This window comes from Suricata suricatta, chromosome 3 (assembly GCF_006229205.1).
Source record: "Suricata suricatta isolate VVHF042 chromosome 3, meerkat_22Aug2017_6uvM2_HiC, whole genome shotgun sequence".
Classification (NCBI taxonomy): Eukaryota; Metazoa; Chordata; class Mammalia; order Carnivora; family Herpestidae; genus Suricata; species Suricata suricatta.
The window spans coordinates 78,546,917-78,566,791 of NC_043702.1; the positions used below are offsets into that span (position 1 = coordinate 78,546,917).

At 36.1% G+C, this 19,875-nt stretch overlaps 1 protein-coding gene and 1 long non-coding RNA gene across 6 annotated transcripts in view; one reads left to right on the forward strand and one right to left on the reverse strand.

Annotated features, from left to right (window-relative positions):
- The window catches only part of EPC2 (enhancer of polycomb homolog 2), a 121,878-nt gene that overhangs the window by 30,502 nt on the left and 71,501 nt on the right, over positions 1 to 19,875 (reverse strand). For all 4 annotated transcript variants that reach the window (XM_029934616.1, XM_029934615.1, XM_029934614.1 and 1 more), the window contains one exon: positions 6,027 to 6,172. In XM_029934616.1, coding sequence (XP_029790476.1) covers positions 6,027 to 6,172 — 146 coding nt within the window. The remainder of the gene's footprint in view (positions 1 to 6,026; positions 6,173 to 19,875) is intronic.
- Positions 10,423 to 19,875, forward strand: part of LOC115287836 — a 56,585-nt gene continuing 47,132 nt past the window's right edge. For both annotated transcript variants that reach the window (XR_003906679.1, XR_003906680.1), the window contains exons 1-2: positions 10,423 to 10,552; positions 10,839 to 10,943. This is a non-coding gene — a long non-coding RNA (uncharacterized LOC115287836). The remainder of the gene's footprint in view (positions 10,553 to 10,838; positions 10,944 to 19,875) is intronic.

Consider the following 19,875-nt stretch of genomic DNA (forward strand, 5'->3'; position numbering starts at 1 on the left):
CCAAAAAGTTATATTTTCCCCTGAGGGGTAGTAAGAACCACAACTTAAAATATTTAAGAAGCCTGAACGAATATCAGTTGGGAAAAATGCAACAGATCTATGCCTCAGGTAAGTCTTGAATTAGAAGACACCGAGGGTCCATTACAAATCTGATATTCTGATTCTATACATTTGAATACCTAGTTTTCAACAGTCTACTAGGTTCTTTCTGTGCTTTTGTTTTCCAACAGAAACCACAAGATACAGAAGGTTTCTTGCTAGATCCACCTACAATGAAAGATGAATATTCTCCAATATATTCTCCAATATAACAAGTTTCTTTTGAAACTGTAAAAGAAGAAACTTTGCATGTTTCCAGAAGTTTCAATACCATGAAATTTTGAATTTCCTGTATGAATTACATATAAAGGCAATTCCTCTATCCAAGCTACTTAAGTACTACAGAATCCTTGTTATCAACATTCACTCTGCTAATAACATTGTTATGTCTGGACCGTGGCCCTAAGATGATTCCCGTTGGAGTTCTGACACTGGTATCTCAAAAGGATGTCCTTCTTCATTATTAATATAGTCAATAATATAATGCTGACATATCTCAAACTAAAGTTTGTAAAAATTTGCTTGGTCACATCTGTTTCCTTGTTCCTTGTGAAGACTGATCAGCTTCAGCAGGATGGATTATGGGTTATCCATATCTATTTACAGGAAACTCTAGAAAAAGATCATGGAGTTATGCCTGGAAAGCTTCAGCAAGTGCTATTATCACAATCTTTCTACCTTTCTACTTTTATCATTTTGGAGATGAAGATTCATTTTCAAAACAAGTTGAGGTATCTCTTAACAAATGTCTCCCTGAAACTTGGAAATGAAGGGAAAAATTTTCTCAATGAAACTATAAGATGAACATAGAAACTGATTTGATGGTTATATGAAGTCAACGGAAGACAGCAAGACCCACCAAATAAATTTCTGATCTCTGATTTCTCTTACTGGTATAACTTCACAGAATAAATGCAATCAATAATCATTTGGATTTCCAGCCTTATGATGGTGATTACTGAGGCTAATTAGTTGGTTTCTCATTATAATTTGGCTGCCACGATTGGCCACAGGAAAAGAGTACGCCAACAATGTCAACTCAAGTATTCTACTCCATGTAATGATTACATTTAGTGTAATGAAATTATATGTGGCCATACTTTGGCTTGTTCAATGGAGTCCGCTTCAATTAATTCACCTGAGGGTCTGAGTAACTTGGTCTTTAAAGTGAAGCGCCACAGCCTAGAATAAGAGACCAAACCAAAAGAAGCAATATTTCCAAACACCAACTTTAAATGGGCATCTTTGTTAGCTCAAGTTCTCTGGAATGGTCCAAAGTCTATAAGCCCAGTGGTAGAATAAGAATCGAGTTCTGGATCTAAGAAAATTCTACCTCAGGTCATCTGAGTGGCTCCATCAGTTAAGCATTTGACTCTTAACCTCTGCTCAGATCATACCTCACAGTTAATCATATCAAGCCCTGAATCGGGCTTTGCACTGACAGCGTGGAGCCAGCTTGGGATTCTCTCCCTCTCTCTCTCTGCCCTTCTCCTGCTTGTTCTCTTGCTTTCAAAATAAATAAACTTTAAAAAAAAAAAAAAAAGAACATTTCCACATAACCCACCTTAACAGAAAAAAAACCCCCAAAAACCCCACAAAAATCTTTATCTCATGCTTACAGCATCTTAACATCACGAGCAGCTCTCATGTGCTCTGGAGACCAAGGTAAACAATGCTGTGATATGCTACACACCTTCAGCTGTTCGGTTATTCTGCTTCTGATAAAATTTTGTAACCTTCACCAATTATATCAAGAACTTACTCTAACTTTAGATTGTGGAGGAGGATAGGTTTCTTTCCATCAGGCTGCAGAGTGATAGTGAGTTTCTTACCTATAATTACTACCAGAATAACATTGCTTCCCATCCTCCTGCAGGAAGTGTCATGGGATTAAAACACTGCCTCGGGTTTCCTTCTCTGGTGCTTCTTGCTCCTTCTAGAAATGTCCTTCTGCCTGGCTGATAAATACCCTCTTTATATCTTGGGTAAGAAGAATTCAATACGTTGTTTACAGTTAAACATCCTGACCTTTCTTTCCAGTGTTGACTCTATTTTCTCAGTTGACTGATGTTTTTATGTTGCTATACAGCAAATTTTTATTTTAACCATTCTGTTAGAAGTATCTTTAGCTATTCTAAGGAAATTAGTATCTCTGGCATCATTATGATCATAGTGACAGAATCAATTTGAGTGGGCAAAAACTATCTGCACATAAAGTAGTCTCAAATTATTATGACACATGATTAAAAATCCACAAGATTAGAATCTTACTACTTTCCTACCTTAAGAAAAAGGTTCTGCCATTTAACAATTTCTACTAGAAAGCAGTGGAAACCGCTATTTACTTGATAAAAGGTCTGTAGCAATATTTATTATTTTTAAGACATCTCTGAGTTGTTGAGTTTACTTACTTTGGGCGCCTGGAGATGAGGAGATAAAAAATTATTCTACTAGCTGGGCTTTTCTTTTAGACTACTTCTAGCTCCATGAAGACAAAGATCATTTAGTTTGCTTACATACAGATTTATGGCTTAGCAATTTCAATAAATACATTATAATATATAAATAATGTGTAAAAATTAATGTTTTTAAATATAGTCAATTAAGCAATAAGTAGTTAATAATCAACTACTCTCAGTTTACCATTGTGTTCAACAGGTTGTGGGGAAGACAGGAAAAAAAACTAAGATAAAACCACTACCTACAGAAATTTACAATATGGCAATGGAGGCAAAGCAAATACAGTTTAAACAGTAAGTGAACAATGTAAGAACTTTAGAACTGAGTATTAGTGCATTAAAATATATGACAGAATCACAAAATACTTCATCTGGGAGTGCCTGTGTTGGTAACTTAAGATCCAAGCATATATTCTGAGGACAGATATTGAGGGAAATAGCAACAAATATGATATAGAGGAACAATGGAGGAGGAGATGACGAAAGAAGATGACAAAATTCAAGAAATCCCAATACTACAGGAATATTTGTAGGATACAGTCTGAAATGGATGGATGACAATGAGAAGGTCATTGGTGTCCGGGGTACAATTTCAGTAAACTGAAATGGATTGTGATACAGGTAAAAGTTAAACAATACAGCTAATCTTTTAAAAATTTAACTGGTGACAAAGAGGAAAGACACAGGGTGATATTTTATAGAGAAAAATGGTGGTCAAATGAAAGGGTCTTTTGGAAATGGGGACACATGGCATATTTTTGGGCAAAGAGAGAAAGACTAAAGAAATGAGAGAAGAGATAATTAAAGATGAAATATTCATGGAATTTACAGCTACAAAAGGAAGAATTAGAATTAGACATTTAGGGACTGAAGGGATTAAAAAAACCCCACACCACTGTGAGTTCTGGGAATCACTGGAGAGATAAGGTACAGTACAGGATCATGTTGAGTTAAGAGAGTGAGAAAAGTTAAACTTGAGAGCTCTGTTTACTATCTAGGTGGAAAAGTCAAGGAGGAGCGTGGAAAGAGAAAAAAGAAAGTCCCGGAGCTTGAGAAAGAAGTCAAGGGTAAAGATATATGTGTTGTTACTCTCACAAAAATGCTTGCTGAGGTGATATTACCCCAAAACACACAGGATAAGATTATCAAGAACAGAATTTCAAGAAACTCTGATGTCTGCAGAAATTAATGAAAAGGATTTGGTAAAAGACAATTAGAAGGAATGCTCAAAGAAAATAATAAAGAAAAATCAGAAGAGAATGAAGTACATTCAAAACAGCAAAGGTGAGGTGTTTCAAGAAATAGAGCTCAATTAAAATAACTGAATGAGGACTGAAATTAATCACAGCATTTGGTAACAGGAATTCTGAATAATAACTTTATTGTCATAGTCTCCACAGAATGATGGGAGCAGCAGCTTTGTCTTAGTCTATCTTTTATGTCTTTCTCTATCAACCTAATAAATACTGCTTTAACCACAAACTTGATTCCTTGCCTTAAGATCTGCTACTATGTTAGCTGCCAAAAAGGAACAATAAAGAAATCCATGAATCCACAGTTCAGGTGCTTGGAACGAGGTGCCTTTGGTATCTTTAATCCTTAGTTCTAGTAACAGGACCATTATCTTGTCCCGAAGAGAAACTTCTACCTTTGTCTACACTGCCCCAAAGTAGGTGCTATTATGCTCCAAGCCAACCCAACTTAGGGCTTAGAAACTTGTCACGGAACAAAAAGAACTAAGATAGAATACTGTTGATTGTATGTGGACAGTTAACTGTATTGTTCACATGCTTGCTGTTTATCCTGTCCCAACTTAGATGAGAAGCTTCCCAAGGGCAGAACTTCTGTCACCTCTCTTGCTCACCTAAGCACTAAATAATTACTGACTGAAATGAAAGAAAGCAAATTACCCAACAGAGGACTGAGGCTTCTGATGATATAACTTCAGCCACAAAGAGCTGAGCAACCATGAAAATTAGCAGAAATACCAAAGTAAAGACTGAAACTAAGATTGCTAGAAAAGTTTGCATATAAAGAAGAAAAATGAAACTATACCTGTGATCAAAATCTTAGGGAAACTGTGAGCACTAACAAGAATAAATATTTCTGAGATTCAATTTGGTAGTTACAATGAATTTCCAATAAGAAAAGACAATCTTTCAAAAACCAACTAAGTTGAATTTTATAACGTTCAGTTTTCAATGTACTTCTTTTGATTGCACATCAAAAAAAACTTTCCATCTAAATGGGGGGGAAAGACTGGAAGAAAGGCTAAATATTCAGCAGGCATTTCACAATGGAAAAGTTTTGAAAAATGTTCTGAATAGCTGGTAATGCCTTAAGGATTTAGAGGACTTTAGCTGGGAAGTAAAAGAAAATAATGAATTTGTAAGGGGTAAACTATGAAAAGTGTTAACAGTCTACTATACAATGTTTACTTTTATCTCTAACTTCTTACTACATTAATAACAATATATTAATACACCACACAGGTACACCGATTATTTTTAAAAACCGTTTATTTTAAAAATCTAATTACAACCATCTATACATGTTCATTATAGTAAATTTAGAAAACAGAAAAACAGAATAAAGAACATAATAATCACCAATAATCCTATCACTTAAATAGAACCATTAGTGGTACTTTTTTGAATTTTTTTGATCTTTTATTCAATGTACACACATAAATGTAAATGCTTTAAATGAATTTTACAGTTTTGCAATTAAACAATCCCATATCCTTTTGTGAAATCTAACATTATGTAATGAGCATTTCTGTTAATATTCAAAATAATCATTTTTAATGGTTGTGTAATATTCCACCTCACAGACACCTTATAAGTTATTCTGAACACCTCTGTTCAAAAATCTTTGACATTTTCACCAGTTACTGTTTTTGAGAACGATTCCTAGAGGTAGGATTACTAAATCAAAAGGTACAAACATTTTAAGGTTCCTGACATATGCTGCCTAACTGCTTTCCAAAAAGACCATGCCCTTTTAAATTCTCTATATCATTTTTAGAATGACCCACAAAAAAAAGTTATTTCTTTGTGATTAACTTTTCTTCATTTAAAATTTTAAGTAACATATATGAGAAACTAAAATGATAATGAGTACCTTAATAAGTCTGAGCTTAACTAAGCCAGATTTGGCATGGGATATCTGCCTTAGAGACCAAACCAAGTAAATTTACTCCTATGAAGAGGATCAAGAACATTTATATACTATTGCAGCTAGTATTATTTTTATATCCAAATAAGAAGAAAAGTCAGAATAGTACTCTTCATACTCCTATTCAAAGAAATTATGCTGAATTATTCAGTTCAAGGAATACTGTAAATAGAAATTCTAAGATGTCAGGGAAATTTAAAAGGCAATATACTCAGGTCAAAAGAAAATGGAAAATAAAGCTGCTAATTGGATTAATTTTAAGACAGGAGACATTTTTATAAGGTACAGTACCTGATTAGAACTGGCTTTTTCAAGTCTGTCAATCATAATTTCAAATTGCAAAGGCTTAATTTCCATCTTTCTGTTAAGTCTATTTAATAAGGTCTCATCTTCTGAATCCATATCATAATCTGGTTGCTCGTTGTCTAGATTAAAGGCTAGAAAAGAACAGAAAAATTCTTCACACTGAGGAGAAATTATGAGTTACAGAGTATTTATATTTGATGACAGAATACTCCTAAACCACAATGCATTGACCAAAGAGGAACTCATGAGCAGACATCTAAAAACTGGTTTCGGAGTACACCCAAAACTACTATGACATACATTATATGTCGACTACACTCAAATAAAAAGCTAACAAAAAAAAATTGGTTTTGGAGACTGAAAGCACAGTATAAGAAAAAAATAAAGTCTTAATTCATACATGTGACTTAAAGTTTAACAGAAAAGTAAAAGTAGTAACTTAATCTATTTTTAAAATAGAGGCTCACACAAACTGCTGAAGATCTCTGCAAATGACATATTCAATAAGGAGTTAGTATCCAAAATATATAAAGAACTTACACAACTTAACACCAAAAATACCAAATAATCCAATTAAAAACTGGGCAGAAGACATGAATGGACATTTCTCCAAAGAACATACAAATGGCCAACAGACACATGAAAAGATGCTTAAGATCAGTCATCATCAGGAAAATACAAATCAAAACCACAATGAGAGATTACCTCACACCTATCAGAGTGGAAAAAAAAAAAAAAACCCAGCAAGTGTTGTCAGGAATGTGAAGAAAAAGGAATTCTCTTGCACTATTGGTGGGAATGCAAACTGGTGCAACCACTGTGGAAAACAGTATGGAGGTTCCTCAAAAAGTTAAAAATAGAACTACCCTATGATCCAGTAATTGCACAACTGGGTACCCACCCCCCAAATACAAAAACACTATTTCAAATACCCCTATGTTTACTGCAGCATTATTTACAATAGCCAAGTATGGAAGCAGCCTAAGTGTCCATCAATAGATGAACAGATAAACAAGATGTGCTATATATATTGGAATATTATTCAGCCATAAAAAAAAAGCTGAAATCTTGTCATTTGCAACAACATGGATGGAGCTAGATAGTATGTTAGCTGCAATAAGCCAGTCAGAGACAAATATCACATGATTTCACCCATATGTAGAACTTAAGAAACAAATGAATAAAAGAAAAAGAAAAAGAGAAAGACAAACAAAAAACCAGACTTGTAACAATAGAGAACAGATGGTTACCAGAGGGGAGGTAGTGGGAGACATATTACACTTAATAGGGATTAATAGTACACTTATTTGGATGAGCGCTGAGTAATATATGGAACTGGTGAGTCACTATATTGTGCACCCTAAACTAATATAACACTGTATGTTAACTACACTGGAATTAAAATTTTGAAAATTAAAAAATAAAGCATCATGAAATATATGCCAAAATAGCAGCCATTATTTAAAAGAGATGTTATATACTTATCAACATGGTAGTTTGGCAACATACTGAGAAGTTATCTAAGGAAATTAAGAATCTAGAAATAAACGCAGGTACAAAGCATATAAGAAAGGTATTTCAAATCAATGAAGATAAAACAGATTTTTAATAAAAAGGGATTACACATACTAAATCCCTTCTAAAAACTTAAGTTGGAATTCTACCTCATTCCTAATACCAATAAATATATTTAACAAAATTTTATGATAAAAAATAAAATGCAAAAAATGCTAGAAGAAAACGCAAGGGGAAAATGTTTGGGTAGGTACAAGCTCAGAAACCATAAAATGAAATTAAACTCATAAAATGAATTAAATAAATGCAAACACAGCAACAAGATGTATTTCACTTACCAGACTAAGATCTAAAACTTGATGGTATGCTATTTTAGAATGAATGAGGGAAGGAAATCTCAAACACCATGAGGAGGAAATTAAAACTGGTATTTAGTTCAATTAAAAACACCTACGCTTGGACCTGACAATTCTATTTCTAGGAATTATCCTATCAATAGAGAAATACTGTATAGAAGGGTTTGTACATACATGGAATAGACTGAAGCCCTGAAAATGGATGATAATGATGTATATATACTGATAGGAGATGACACCTATCTTAATAAAAGGTGAGAAAAGCTAAGGTACAGAATAGTGTACATGTGCTGTTACTTATTTCTTAAAAATATAAATAGAATATATTTATACACATATATACTCTTTTAATATTTCTTTTATTTTTGAGAGAGAGGGAGAAAGAGAGAGCTCTTGTGCACGCAAGCTGGGAAGGGGCTGGAAGACACAGAATCCAAAACTGGCTCCAGGCTCTGAGCTGTCAGCAGAGAGCCCAACATGGGGCTTGAATCCACAGACCGTGAGATCCCAGGTGCCCCATATATGCTCTTTTAAGTGCACAGAGTATTTTCCTATAGTGCACAAAAATACATTTTTATTTTATATTATTTAAAAATATTTATTTTTGAGAAACAGACAGAGTGGGAGCAGGGGAGGGGCGGAGAGAGAGAGAGAGAGAGAGAGAGAGACAGACAGACATGGAGAGGGAGAGAGAAAGAATCCAAGGCAGGCTCCAGGCTCTGAGCCGTCAGCAGAGAGCCCAACACAGGGCTCAAACTCACCAATCACGAGATCATGACTTGAAACAAAGTCAGACGCCCAAATGACTGATCCACCCAGGGGCCTTAAAGATGTTTTTAAAAGGTAAGGAGAAGTGAGCCTTGATTTCAGCTCAGGTCATGATCTCACAGTGAAGGAGATCGAACCCTGCATCGGGCTCTGCTGCACTGACAGCATGGAGCCTGCTTGGGATTCATTCTCATTCTCTCTCTCTGCCAAAAATGAATTTCTAGAACAGAGGTGGTCTAAAATTAGCCAATAAAGCACATACTATTTCTGGTTAATGGTACTTTTCAAAGTCCCTTAGATTACCTTTTACTTGGATATATTCACATGTCAAGTATCTGACAGGCATAACTATGTAGTGCAATGCAAATACAAAGAATCCGGAAGAAATAATACAAAAAAATTTCCCAGAGCTAATAAATGGCAAGAAGTTTTCAGATTAAAAGACTTTACTGACCATGGTACAAAGTGAGTGGCATGCATTTCAACGTGGCACATAATGATGGGCTAGCTACTTCCCATTACTTCATGATATTATTAAGAATATGAACATTACTACATAATATTATGCCTATTATATGTTGTGTGTTAAGGGGAAATGCGTGCTCCCCACATTTCCACTCAAATCTCCAGGAGGAAAAAGTACAGGAAAAATACTTTGTTTCTCTCCACCCCTTTAACCCTCTCCTCAGCCAAGGAAGGAGTGTTTTAGGCTGGTGAACTTGGGAAGAGGACCTAATCAGTTCAGTATCTCCAAGTCCATCATCTTTTGTGGTTCTTCCTTCTCTTGAAGAGGGGCATTCTAGTCAGCCCTCTACCACATGGTAAGCACAGGTGGCAACTGCACCCTTGTATGGGAAGACCTGTTTTGTCTCCAACTGGTGCCCAACCAATGGTGGGTAAGCCTAATTCAGGGGTTAAATAGGAGAAGGTCCACTGAAGTCAGGTATCTAGGTCTTGTCTTCCAACACCATTTTTATTAGTACTTATACTGTGTTTGTTTCTCAACTAGTTCCAAAGTAGAAAAGAAAAAGAATGTTACTTTTTGCCCTCCTAAGCAAAATTTGCAGGATACACTCAACAACTTATAAATGGTAATGTTTTGTTTTTTTACTTTAGAATATTCTATCTTCTATATGTCAGTCTCCATCATGTGGCCTCTACGATCACACATACTCTGCTCAGAGTTCATTCCACTCACCCTATTATATCTGGTTATTTACATAACCATGATGCAATAGCACATGTGGCATAAATACTCTTTAACATACTGAATATAAATGAGAGGGCTTTAAATTCCCAGCCTTGTAAAAACATAGATAACTTTCCTATCTATGGTTGTTAATGACTATATCTACCTGTGAACCCTCCTATGCCATGTTTGATACCATGCGACATTCCATTCTATAGGCAACTATACCATAGATGAGTAACTGACCCTCAAACACCTAACCCATTGGTGACCAGTGACCTATGAAATAGAACAGGTTTTAACAGGTTCTTTTTTGTTGTTGTTATTATTTATTTTTGAGAGAGAGAGAGAGAGAGAGAGAAACAGCGTGAGCAGGGCAGGGTAAGAGAGGGAGAGAGACACAGAATCCGAAGACAGGCTCCAGGCTCTGCGCTGTCAGCACAAAGCCTGAGGCGGGGCTCAAAACCCACCAACTGTGAGATCATGACCTGAGCCAAAGTCAGATGCTTAACTGACTGGGCCACCCAGGTGCTTTTCTAACAGAAATGTGAACACATAGACTGCTTCTGGGTAAAGAAGGCAGAATGAACACAAATATGTGTCACAAAATTCCAAAACAAAAGCAGAGCAATGTTGTTTTTTTTCAAATGGGATTTATCTTCAGAGGTGATGAGAACAAGCGAGTAAGAATTATCAATCAAATTTCTGGACTTACAGAAGACATGATTGAGAACACTGAAATATAAAAACAGTTGGGGGCGGGGCAGGTGGAGAGAAAACAACTAGAAGCAGGAAAACTACCCCACCCATCTAAAGACTTATGGACAGTTGAGATGAACGGTTACTCTCTGAAAGAGGGGGTAAAACACTTCTGAAAATAGGAACATTAGTTAAAAATTTTTACATGGAGAATTAGACCTTTCTCTCCTCCAGTGTAGCTAACCAACTACTTTTTCTCCCAAATGGTAGAAGCCTGACAGATGAATCTGCAAAGGCTGATCCAGAGAGCCTGTGGACTTTGGAGCACCAGGTGTACTGAGGGAAAGTGAAAGGCTCCATACCAAATGAGAAAGGGTAAGCAACAGGCTATGTGTTGAATCATGAAATGTGCCAGCACTGCCATCTCACCTCACCATCTCCACTCTCCAACTCAGCTATAAAAACAAAAACAGGGACGCCTGGGTGCCTTAGTTGGGTGAGTGTCTGACTCTTGATTTTGGTTCAGGTCATGATCCCAGGGTTGTGGGATAGAGGCTCATGTTGGACTCTGTGCTGAGTGTAGAGCCTGCTTGGGATTTTCCCACTCCCCCATGCCCGTTCCTTTTCCCTGGTTATACACTCTCTTGCTTTAAAAGAAAAAACAAAACAAAAAGCTCCCCCCAAAAATGTCAGCCAGCCACCAGATAAATGATCTTACTCCAATATAAATGGATAGTCAAGTAATCCAGATATTTAAGAAGAGACAGCAAAACAAATATAATGGAGTAAGAAACTCAGAGGAAACAAAGACAATGAAGAGAAGAAAAAAAGAACCCTTACAGAAATATTACTGCATCCACAAAATGAGAACAGAAACAGGACACCATACAAAAGGAACACTTAGAGAACAGAAAATTAAAATTTTAAACTATAATAGCAAAAATAAATAACATCAGAATTCTCAACAATGCTGGATGTTAAAGACAACAGTGTTCAAAATTCCTATGTGTTCAAGAGGCAAACCCTAGTACCTAAAAAGCCTCTACCCAAACTATCAATCAAGTATGAGGCTAGAATAAAAATAATTTCAGACATCCAAGAACCCCAAAAATTCACCTTCCAAAAACCCTTTCTCAGAAAGCCACTGGAAAGTGTACTCCATTAGAATGGAGTAAATCTAAACATAAAAAAAGTATGGAATCCAGGAAAGAGAAAAGCAAACACATGAGAGAAGCAAAGAAATTCCCAAGATGATAATGACGGGTGACATAATCATGTAGTAAGCCTAAGAGCAACCAATCTAGAATAAAACAGCAAAAATAATGGTTCCAGGAAAAAAAAATGTCCTTAAAAAAAAAACTAACAGATTATTCAACTGTTAGAACATATTAAAGGAGGAGCGCCTGGGTGGCTCAGTCAGTTAAGCATCCGACTTTGGCTCAGGTCATGATCTAACAGTCATGGGTTCGAGTCCCGCGTCGGGCTCTGTGCTGACAGCTGAGAGCCTGGAGCCTGCTTTAGATTCTGTCTCCCTCTCTCTCTACCCCTCCCCTGCTAACTCTGTCTCTCAAAATAAAATAAAGACATAAAAAAAGAAAAAAGAAAAGGACATATTAGAGGAGTTATACTTCCAAGGGAGAATTTGCATTGAATTAGTGAAAGGCACAAAGAAAAAGAAATAAACCAATAAGTGGTCTCCAGTGAAAATAAAAACCTAAGCAAGAAAGTAAATGTAATCACTGTTAAGTACTTGTTTCAGTTGTTGACATTTGCAGAATAATGCTGTATACACTGAATACTGATTTAATAATATAATTATAGCCAGGAAAAAAAAGGGCCAGGGAAAGTGTGCTGAGTAGAAAAGTGAAGAGAAGAAAATTTTAAATAGAGGAGAGAATATATCTTTCTAAAAAGCAGCTATCTCGGGACACCTGGGTGGTTCAGTTATGACTTCAGCTCAGGTCATGATCTCGTGTTCATGGGTTCGAGCCCCACATTTGGCTCAGAGTTTGGAGCCTGTTTTGGACTCTGTGTCTCCCTTTCTCTCTGCCCCTCTTCTTCTTACACTCTCTCAAAAAATAAAATAAAATGTTAAAAATAATTTTTTTAAAAAGGTGGACATATTTTTTTAAAAAAAAGTAGCTCTCTCTCAGAATGGGGAAAAGGCTGCTCTTATAAGGGAAAGAAAATCTCAACTAAGCCTAATGATAAGTATATTAATAGGATAAAAACATGTGGTTTAAGAAACCTAACCCCCCCCCCCCAAAAAAACCCACAGAGACAAGAAGAGTGTTACTGATGGGAGCAAAGAGGAGAAAAGGTACCATTTACAATGTGAGCCATGGAAGACCAAAGCTGTAGGTAGTAGGTAACAGAAGTGAGAAGGAAAAAAGGAAAAGAATTCCAGTTCTAATTTACAAGCATTAAGAATCCTTACAAATGGCACCCGGGTGACTCAGTTGGTTAAGTGTCTGACTCTTGATTTCAGCTCAGGTCATATCTCATGGTTTTTTAGTTTGAGCCCGGTATCAGCTTCTTGGGATTTTCTTTCTCCCTCTCTGTCTCTTTTCAACTCACGATCTCACTCTCTCTCTCTCAAAATAAACAAACATTAAAAATTTACTTAAGAATCCTTATACTAATTCCCATTTTGCTTTAGTTATCTGAATCATAATCACTAACCTTACAATCAAAAGTGTCTATTTAATACACTTAACCCTTTTTAAAAAAGATTTCCACAAGGGTCAGTACAGTTTATTTTGAGGTTTTAGGTTTTAAATAGAACTTAATTTTTCCTTTGATTTGTCATCCTAAACAATTCCAGTTAGTTTTCAGTAGCTTAATAAAACCCAAATTCTGCTGTTGCTTGTAAGCACTGTGAATTATAATTACTTGCAGCAGTGGTTACCGCTGATGCAATTCCTATTATCTCTAAATAAATGCTTCATATATGTTTTCTCTAATGTTGACCAAACACAGGAGGGTATGGTATTATATCTTCACTGCAAAGTAAAATTGAGATTTTAGAGGTGTTTCAATTAGTCTGCATCTTGTCACATAGAATTTGAACCCAAGTATGGTGGATTCAGAAGTACATACTATTTACCCTTTACCACAACTTGCCTAGAAGGAGTACATTTATATGTGCTCCCTAGTCTGTGGGTTGTTCTTATGATTCTTTTCTTGAACAGCTGCTGTCCACATAGAGCTCACTTGGGATCCCTGTCCCCCTCTCTTTTGCCCCACCCCTGCTCACATTCTCAAAATAAAATCTTGGAACAAAATCCCTAAGAATAAAAATTAAATGGAACACACAAAGCCAACTGTCATCTGGGTTCTATTACAAGTATCTTTAAAATATAGTAAAGTAATATTTCTAGTGGGAAATACTCTTAAGACAAAAGCAAAAATGAACCAACAAACAAACCAAAAAAACTTCAAACTCTTTTTGATAATTATATTATTGGTACAACATGTTGGGATTATTATTGAGACTATTATGGTGTAAGGTGGGATAAAACAAGGTAATTATGGACACTCTTGAGAACTGATAGATGTGAAAGTTTTAAGTCTGTAAAATTAAAACCAGGTAGTCTTGATTTAAGTAAGAAATATGAGTAAAAATTCATCATGTATTTTATCTTTCAAATTATAAAAGTATGTATTTCCCTATGAGGTCCACTAAAAAGTCTTAGAGACACTGGCCAACCCAGAAGCAATGTTCACTGTAGTCTCCAAATAGGATTTGCCACTAAAAGAAACATAAATACCCCAGAGAAATGGATGCTTTCAATCTGAGCCAGGAAATACACAAGGTGAGCCTATAACATTTTAGTTTTCTTGCTTTCAGGTATGGTAGAGCCATTTCAAAAGGACTTAAGAAGCTAACCTAAATGTTTTTCCTTATGGGTCAGAAATGGATGAATATGAGTATCAGTAAGGACAATAATGTAATGAATTAAATCATAATAAAAATATGTGTAAGTTCATGATCCATAATGACTCTAATAAGAGTAAATACCTCAGAGTCACTTTCAGAAGGTACTAAGAAACCAACTTCCGTCAGAAAGTTCAGAATTTTTGGTTCTCTCTCCTTTTGTTTTTAGAATCCAGAGAATGATTCCCCACCCCCAGCTCCCAGCTCATGCACAGAGTTGGACATACAGTGGAGTCCCATATAGGCTGGAGGCACTATGAGGGGTTAAGAGTGGTGAGGTGCCCCATCAGTCCCTGGACTTCAGTGTGAAGTGACTCCTTCCAGGATAGGGGGGAAGGAGGTGGCATTCCAGAGGCAACAAAGCAGGGAGGAAACCTGGAATGTGATTTTCTTCATTGTTTGAGCCCCTTGCAACAAGCAAAGACTGGCCACATATCTGACTCTGGCCTTTCCTTGTACCTGCAAGTGATGTGGACAAGTCGTTCTGCTGTGGAAGCCCAAGCCAGGGCCTGGGAACTGCTTTATCCCAGAATATTTATGAGCACAGGGCCTATGCCAGACACTGTTTTTCCTAAATGACTCTGACTGTGGAGGGAGATGATCATTTTGGTGCCTCTGAAGACCAACTACAGTCTATTTTTGCTTTTCTTTTTTCTTTTTTTCCATATTGTGTAATTTTATGTGAAATGTTCAAAAAAGACATACAGAAAGATTAGTGTTTGCATAGGGCTGGGGGTAGGAAAAGGAAGTGAATGTCAATGGGCATGAGCTTTCTTTTTAGGGTGATGAAAATTACAATTACAAGAGGAGGGAGGAGTTGGGGAGGCAGGAAATCAGGATGCAATGAGCCAGGTTAGCAATAAAGTAAGAAACTGTGATCTAGATTCGCAGAAAGAGGATGAAGAGATATAGTTTCCAGTCTGGCCAATCACAGTGAAATAGCATCATCAGAAAACTTCACAAGTGAGTGTGCTCTGCCTTTTGAAAATAAATCTAGGCGTTCTGTTCCACTCCATTTATATAATTTGTCAGTTTATTTGTGAGCTCAGGTCAATTCACAAAAAGACTTGTGTAACAAAAGACTTGTGCCCACTTGAAAGGCGAAAGATTTATGCGATCTGAAGAGAAACCATAGTATGACTTGTGCCCACTTGAAAAAGGAATAGTTATTAGAGATCTAGGCCAGTGAATTCCTGTGTTTACTTCTTTTAACACCCTTATCAGGATATCATCTATATACTATATGATTCACATGTCTTTAAGTGAATATTGAATGTACTTATAAAACATTTACTGTATCATATCACCACTATACCACATCAGCCTAATTGTAACGTCTCTCCTTCTGTGACGTTGGCAACCATTAACGGTCACCGCCTTGATCCATTAATGCCTTAGGGGTTGCAAACTAGTGATAGTCTATTATTCCTTCTTGTTTGGTTTTAGCTGGAATACTTCTATAAAGAGAAACATTCCCTCTTCAACCACTTAAGAGATACTGAGATACAGTTCATTAGAAAAAGCCAAGATAAATGCTCAATTCCCAATTATATTAAGAAAATGCTGTTTTTTAAAATTCTCAGATGAAATGACATTAAACTGGCTATATAAAATCATGGGGTAGAGAGAAATGGTGTAGAGGAACAATATTACAATGTTCAGCGATGAGTTCAAGGCAGTTTACTGTATGACTTTTTCTACCCTTATTCATCTTTTTTAAGCTTATTTATTTTGAGAGTGGGGGAGGGAGAGGGAGAGGGAGGGAGGGGGGAGCAGGCTGCGTAAGAGCAGAGGAGGGTCAGAGACCGAGAGAATCCCAAACAGGCTCCTGACAGATGCAGGGCTCAAACTCACAAACTGTGAGATCATGATCTGAGCTGATATACCAAGAGTCACCAAACGAGCCACCCAGATGCCCCTACTCTTTCTATTTTTGAAGATGTTGAAAACTTTTCCATAATAAAATCTTCTTAAAAGATAAACATCTAGGAATGCCTCAGTTAGTTAAAGTGTCCAACTTTGGCTCAGGTCATGATCTCACAGTTCATGAGTTCATGAGTTCAAGTCCTGCATCTGTCAGGAGCCTGTTTAGGATTCTCTCGGTCTCTGACCCTCCTCTGCTTCAGATTCTGTCCCTCTCTCTGCTTCTCCCCCACTCAAACTCTGTTTCCCTCTCTCAAAAGTAAACATTAAAAAAATAAATAAATAGAAGAGAAATATCTAAAATATATAGAATCTCTAAAAAAGGATCAGTAAATGACCCAAAATAAAGGTCCCAAAGATACGAAGAGGCAATTCACATAGCAAAATGCTTAACATCACTGTAATTGGGAAAAGGCAAATTTATATCACAAATACCACTTCCTATCCATCAGACTGAAAAAAATTATAAAAGCTTAAAAGCAAGTGTTGGTAAAATTATGAAAAATAAGAGCTCTTTACACACGTCTTGTAAAAATATAAACTGGTATAACCAGTTTGAAGAGCAATTTTGCAATACCTAGTAAAGTTAAATATGTATATTCTGTAAGACCCAGCATTTCCACTTTATAGGTCTATATCCCACAGATGTACTCATAAATGTGGACAAAACATGTACAAGACCATTCATTACTGCATTACTCACAAGACCAAAAAATTAGAGAAAAAACTAAATGTTCATCAAAAGAACACAGAAATGGATATATTTATAAAATGAAAACTTATGTTGACACAAAACATGCATATGAATGTTCATAAGCAACTTTATTCATAATAGCCAAAAACTGGAAAACAATCCAAATATTCTTCATCGGGAGAAGGGTTAAACAAACTGTGGAACATCCACACTATGGAATCATATTCAGCAATACACAGGATCAAACTAAGGATACATGCAACACCTTGGATAAATCTCAAGGGAATTATGACTGCTGAATGGAAAAAAGCAGCCAATTCTGAAGGGTTAAGTACTACAGATTCCATTTATATAACATTCTTGAAATGAAAAAATTACAGACATGGGAAACAGATTAGTAGCAATAAAACTAGGCCAATAAATGCACCCATCTCCTACCTAAGATTCTTGTCAGGATACAAAGAAATAATTTGTGCATATCATAGGGCCCAGTACAGAGGAAAAGTGCTCAATAAATGTAGGCTATTATTATTACTCAACTCGATTCGGAGACAGATCAAGACCATCCTGTGATTTAGCAGAAGTGATATTAAAGTACAGTACAACTTTATAGGTAGGTCTTTTTAGTATTAATTCCCTTAATAATCAGGGTATATAGAAATCAGGGTTTTTAGTTTAAATTCTTTAAAGCAGTCCCAATTATGAATAACTGAAAATGGTAATAGTTTATTGCAAAAAAGGGTATTCTTTTCTATTTCTCTGAAGACTTAAGACCTCCCATGTAAGAGCTGCTACATCTGTTTCTCTGGCTTATTTCCTTATCACTGATTTGTACCCAATGTATTAAAGTCACAAATGCTTTGAAAGAATCTGAAAAACTTTTCAGATTAATCCACAGCTTAACCTTGTATCCAGTCATGATTATACTTGGAAATAACTTTTTTTTTCTATTGTTCTCTAAGTCTGGACATGTGAAATTTTAACTTAAAGCAAAAAAGAAATAAATACCCAAGGGTGGGCAGGCTTGTTTAATGACTGACAATTATGTCACAAATGATTTCTTCTCCTATATGTTTTACCTATCAGAGGAGAAAAAAGTAATTTTAGGTTAGCTACCAGTGGATTTTAAATAGCATTTTAGTTAAAATAGTTAAATCAAGGAATGGCGAACTATGGCCTACAAGGAAATCTGGCCAGCAGTTTGTTTTCGGTAAGGCAGTGAATATGTAAAAAGAATTTTACATTTTTATAGAGTAACTAAAACAAACTGTTTTAAAGAGGAGAAGAAAAAAGAAGTAAAATATGTGGCAGAGATATATGTGGTACTCAAAGCCCAAAACGTTTACAATCTAGCCCTTTACAAAAAAAAAACTTGCTAACCATGGTCTAGATTAGTAAAGAAGAATGAACTGCTTCTGAAATACTGGGGTATGAAAAATAAGCAAAGATTTACTAGAGAAGTAGTTTTCACAATTTTACTTTGGAATACAGTTTCTTCTCTCTTGGCTCTCTCTCAGGCTCATCTCCCATGAACAAACAAAACAGTCAATATGGCAAGTTACTAGGAGATACTCCCTGAAATACTCTTAGGGAATGTGAACTAACAGCAAGAAACCTGTTGTTGTTTAAACAATGAAATCATCCTTAAGGACTATGTAGCTCTGAAAAGTTGAGGTCTGAATTTGGCCAGAACTTATTTCTAGGCCCTTGAAGTTACCTGTTTCTTTTTATGAACTGAAAAAAATCAGCAAGAGCTAGTCACTAATATGCAGAATGGACCACTATAATTTGACTAATATTATGAAAAAGTATAGACAATTCTGCTATAACATGAATCCATTAAGAAAATCCTTTATATGTAAAATTGTACACCAAAAATAACAGACTTACAGAAAACACCAAACAACTGTTACTGTTACATTAGCATATAAGCTGCTCATAGTGGCTGGCTACTACCTCAACGGATCCGAAAAACGCATGAAAATAATAGAATGGGATTGCTGACTTGTGGGTGCTGGGACATTACAGATTGGAATGGGTCTCTGCACTGCGGCTCCAAAAAGAAATGGAACCTGCCACTAGCTAAGAGCTGAGCAAGGCTGGGTACACCTCTCTTGGAAAGGAAGCCTAGGTGGCAGACACTCTATTTTAATTTTGTTAATATGGAGTTTGAAAGGGCTCTTGCATGTAAAGCAGCCAAGCTAAAGCCTTTGTGCCTCCTTGTTGAAGATTTTTAATTTTTTTTTTTTAGTTTATTTATTTTGAGAGAGAGAAAGCAAAGGAGGAGCAGAGAGATAGGGAGATAGAGGATCCAAAGTGGGCTCTGCGCTAACAGCAGAGCGCCTGATGCAGGACTTGAACCCTGGAGCCACAAGATCATGACCTGAGCTGAAGTCTGTCGCTTAAGTGACTGAGCTCCCCAGCTACCCCTGACGATTTTTAATTCTTTTCTCACTCCTCCAGTCCCCTGTGGCAAGGAAAAATTGCAAAAGAATCAGGACACCTTCCATGTAATATTGGCATCATTCCCTACTACCGCCTCACAGTGAACAATCACTATTGTTGAGCTAATTGGCATTAGAGAAACATGTGCAGCATAAGAAACTGTACAATAAAACTGTGTTTCTGAGGACAAAAGTAATAATTTTATCTGAATCACCTGTCCTGATATTATTTTTCTTATAAGATTCTAAATAATACAAATTCTCTATGCCACAGCTCTTTTTGTAAATAAGTGAGATAACTGAATAGAG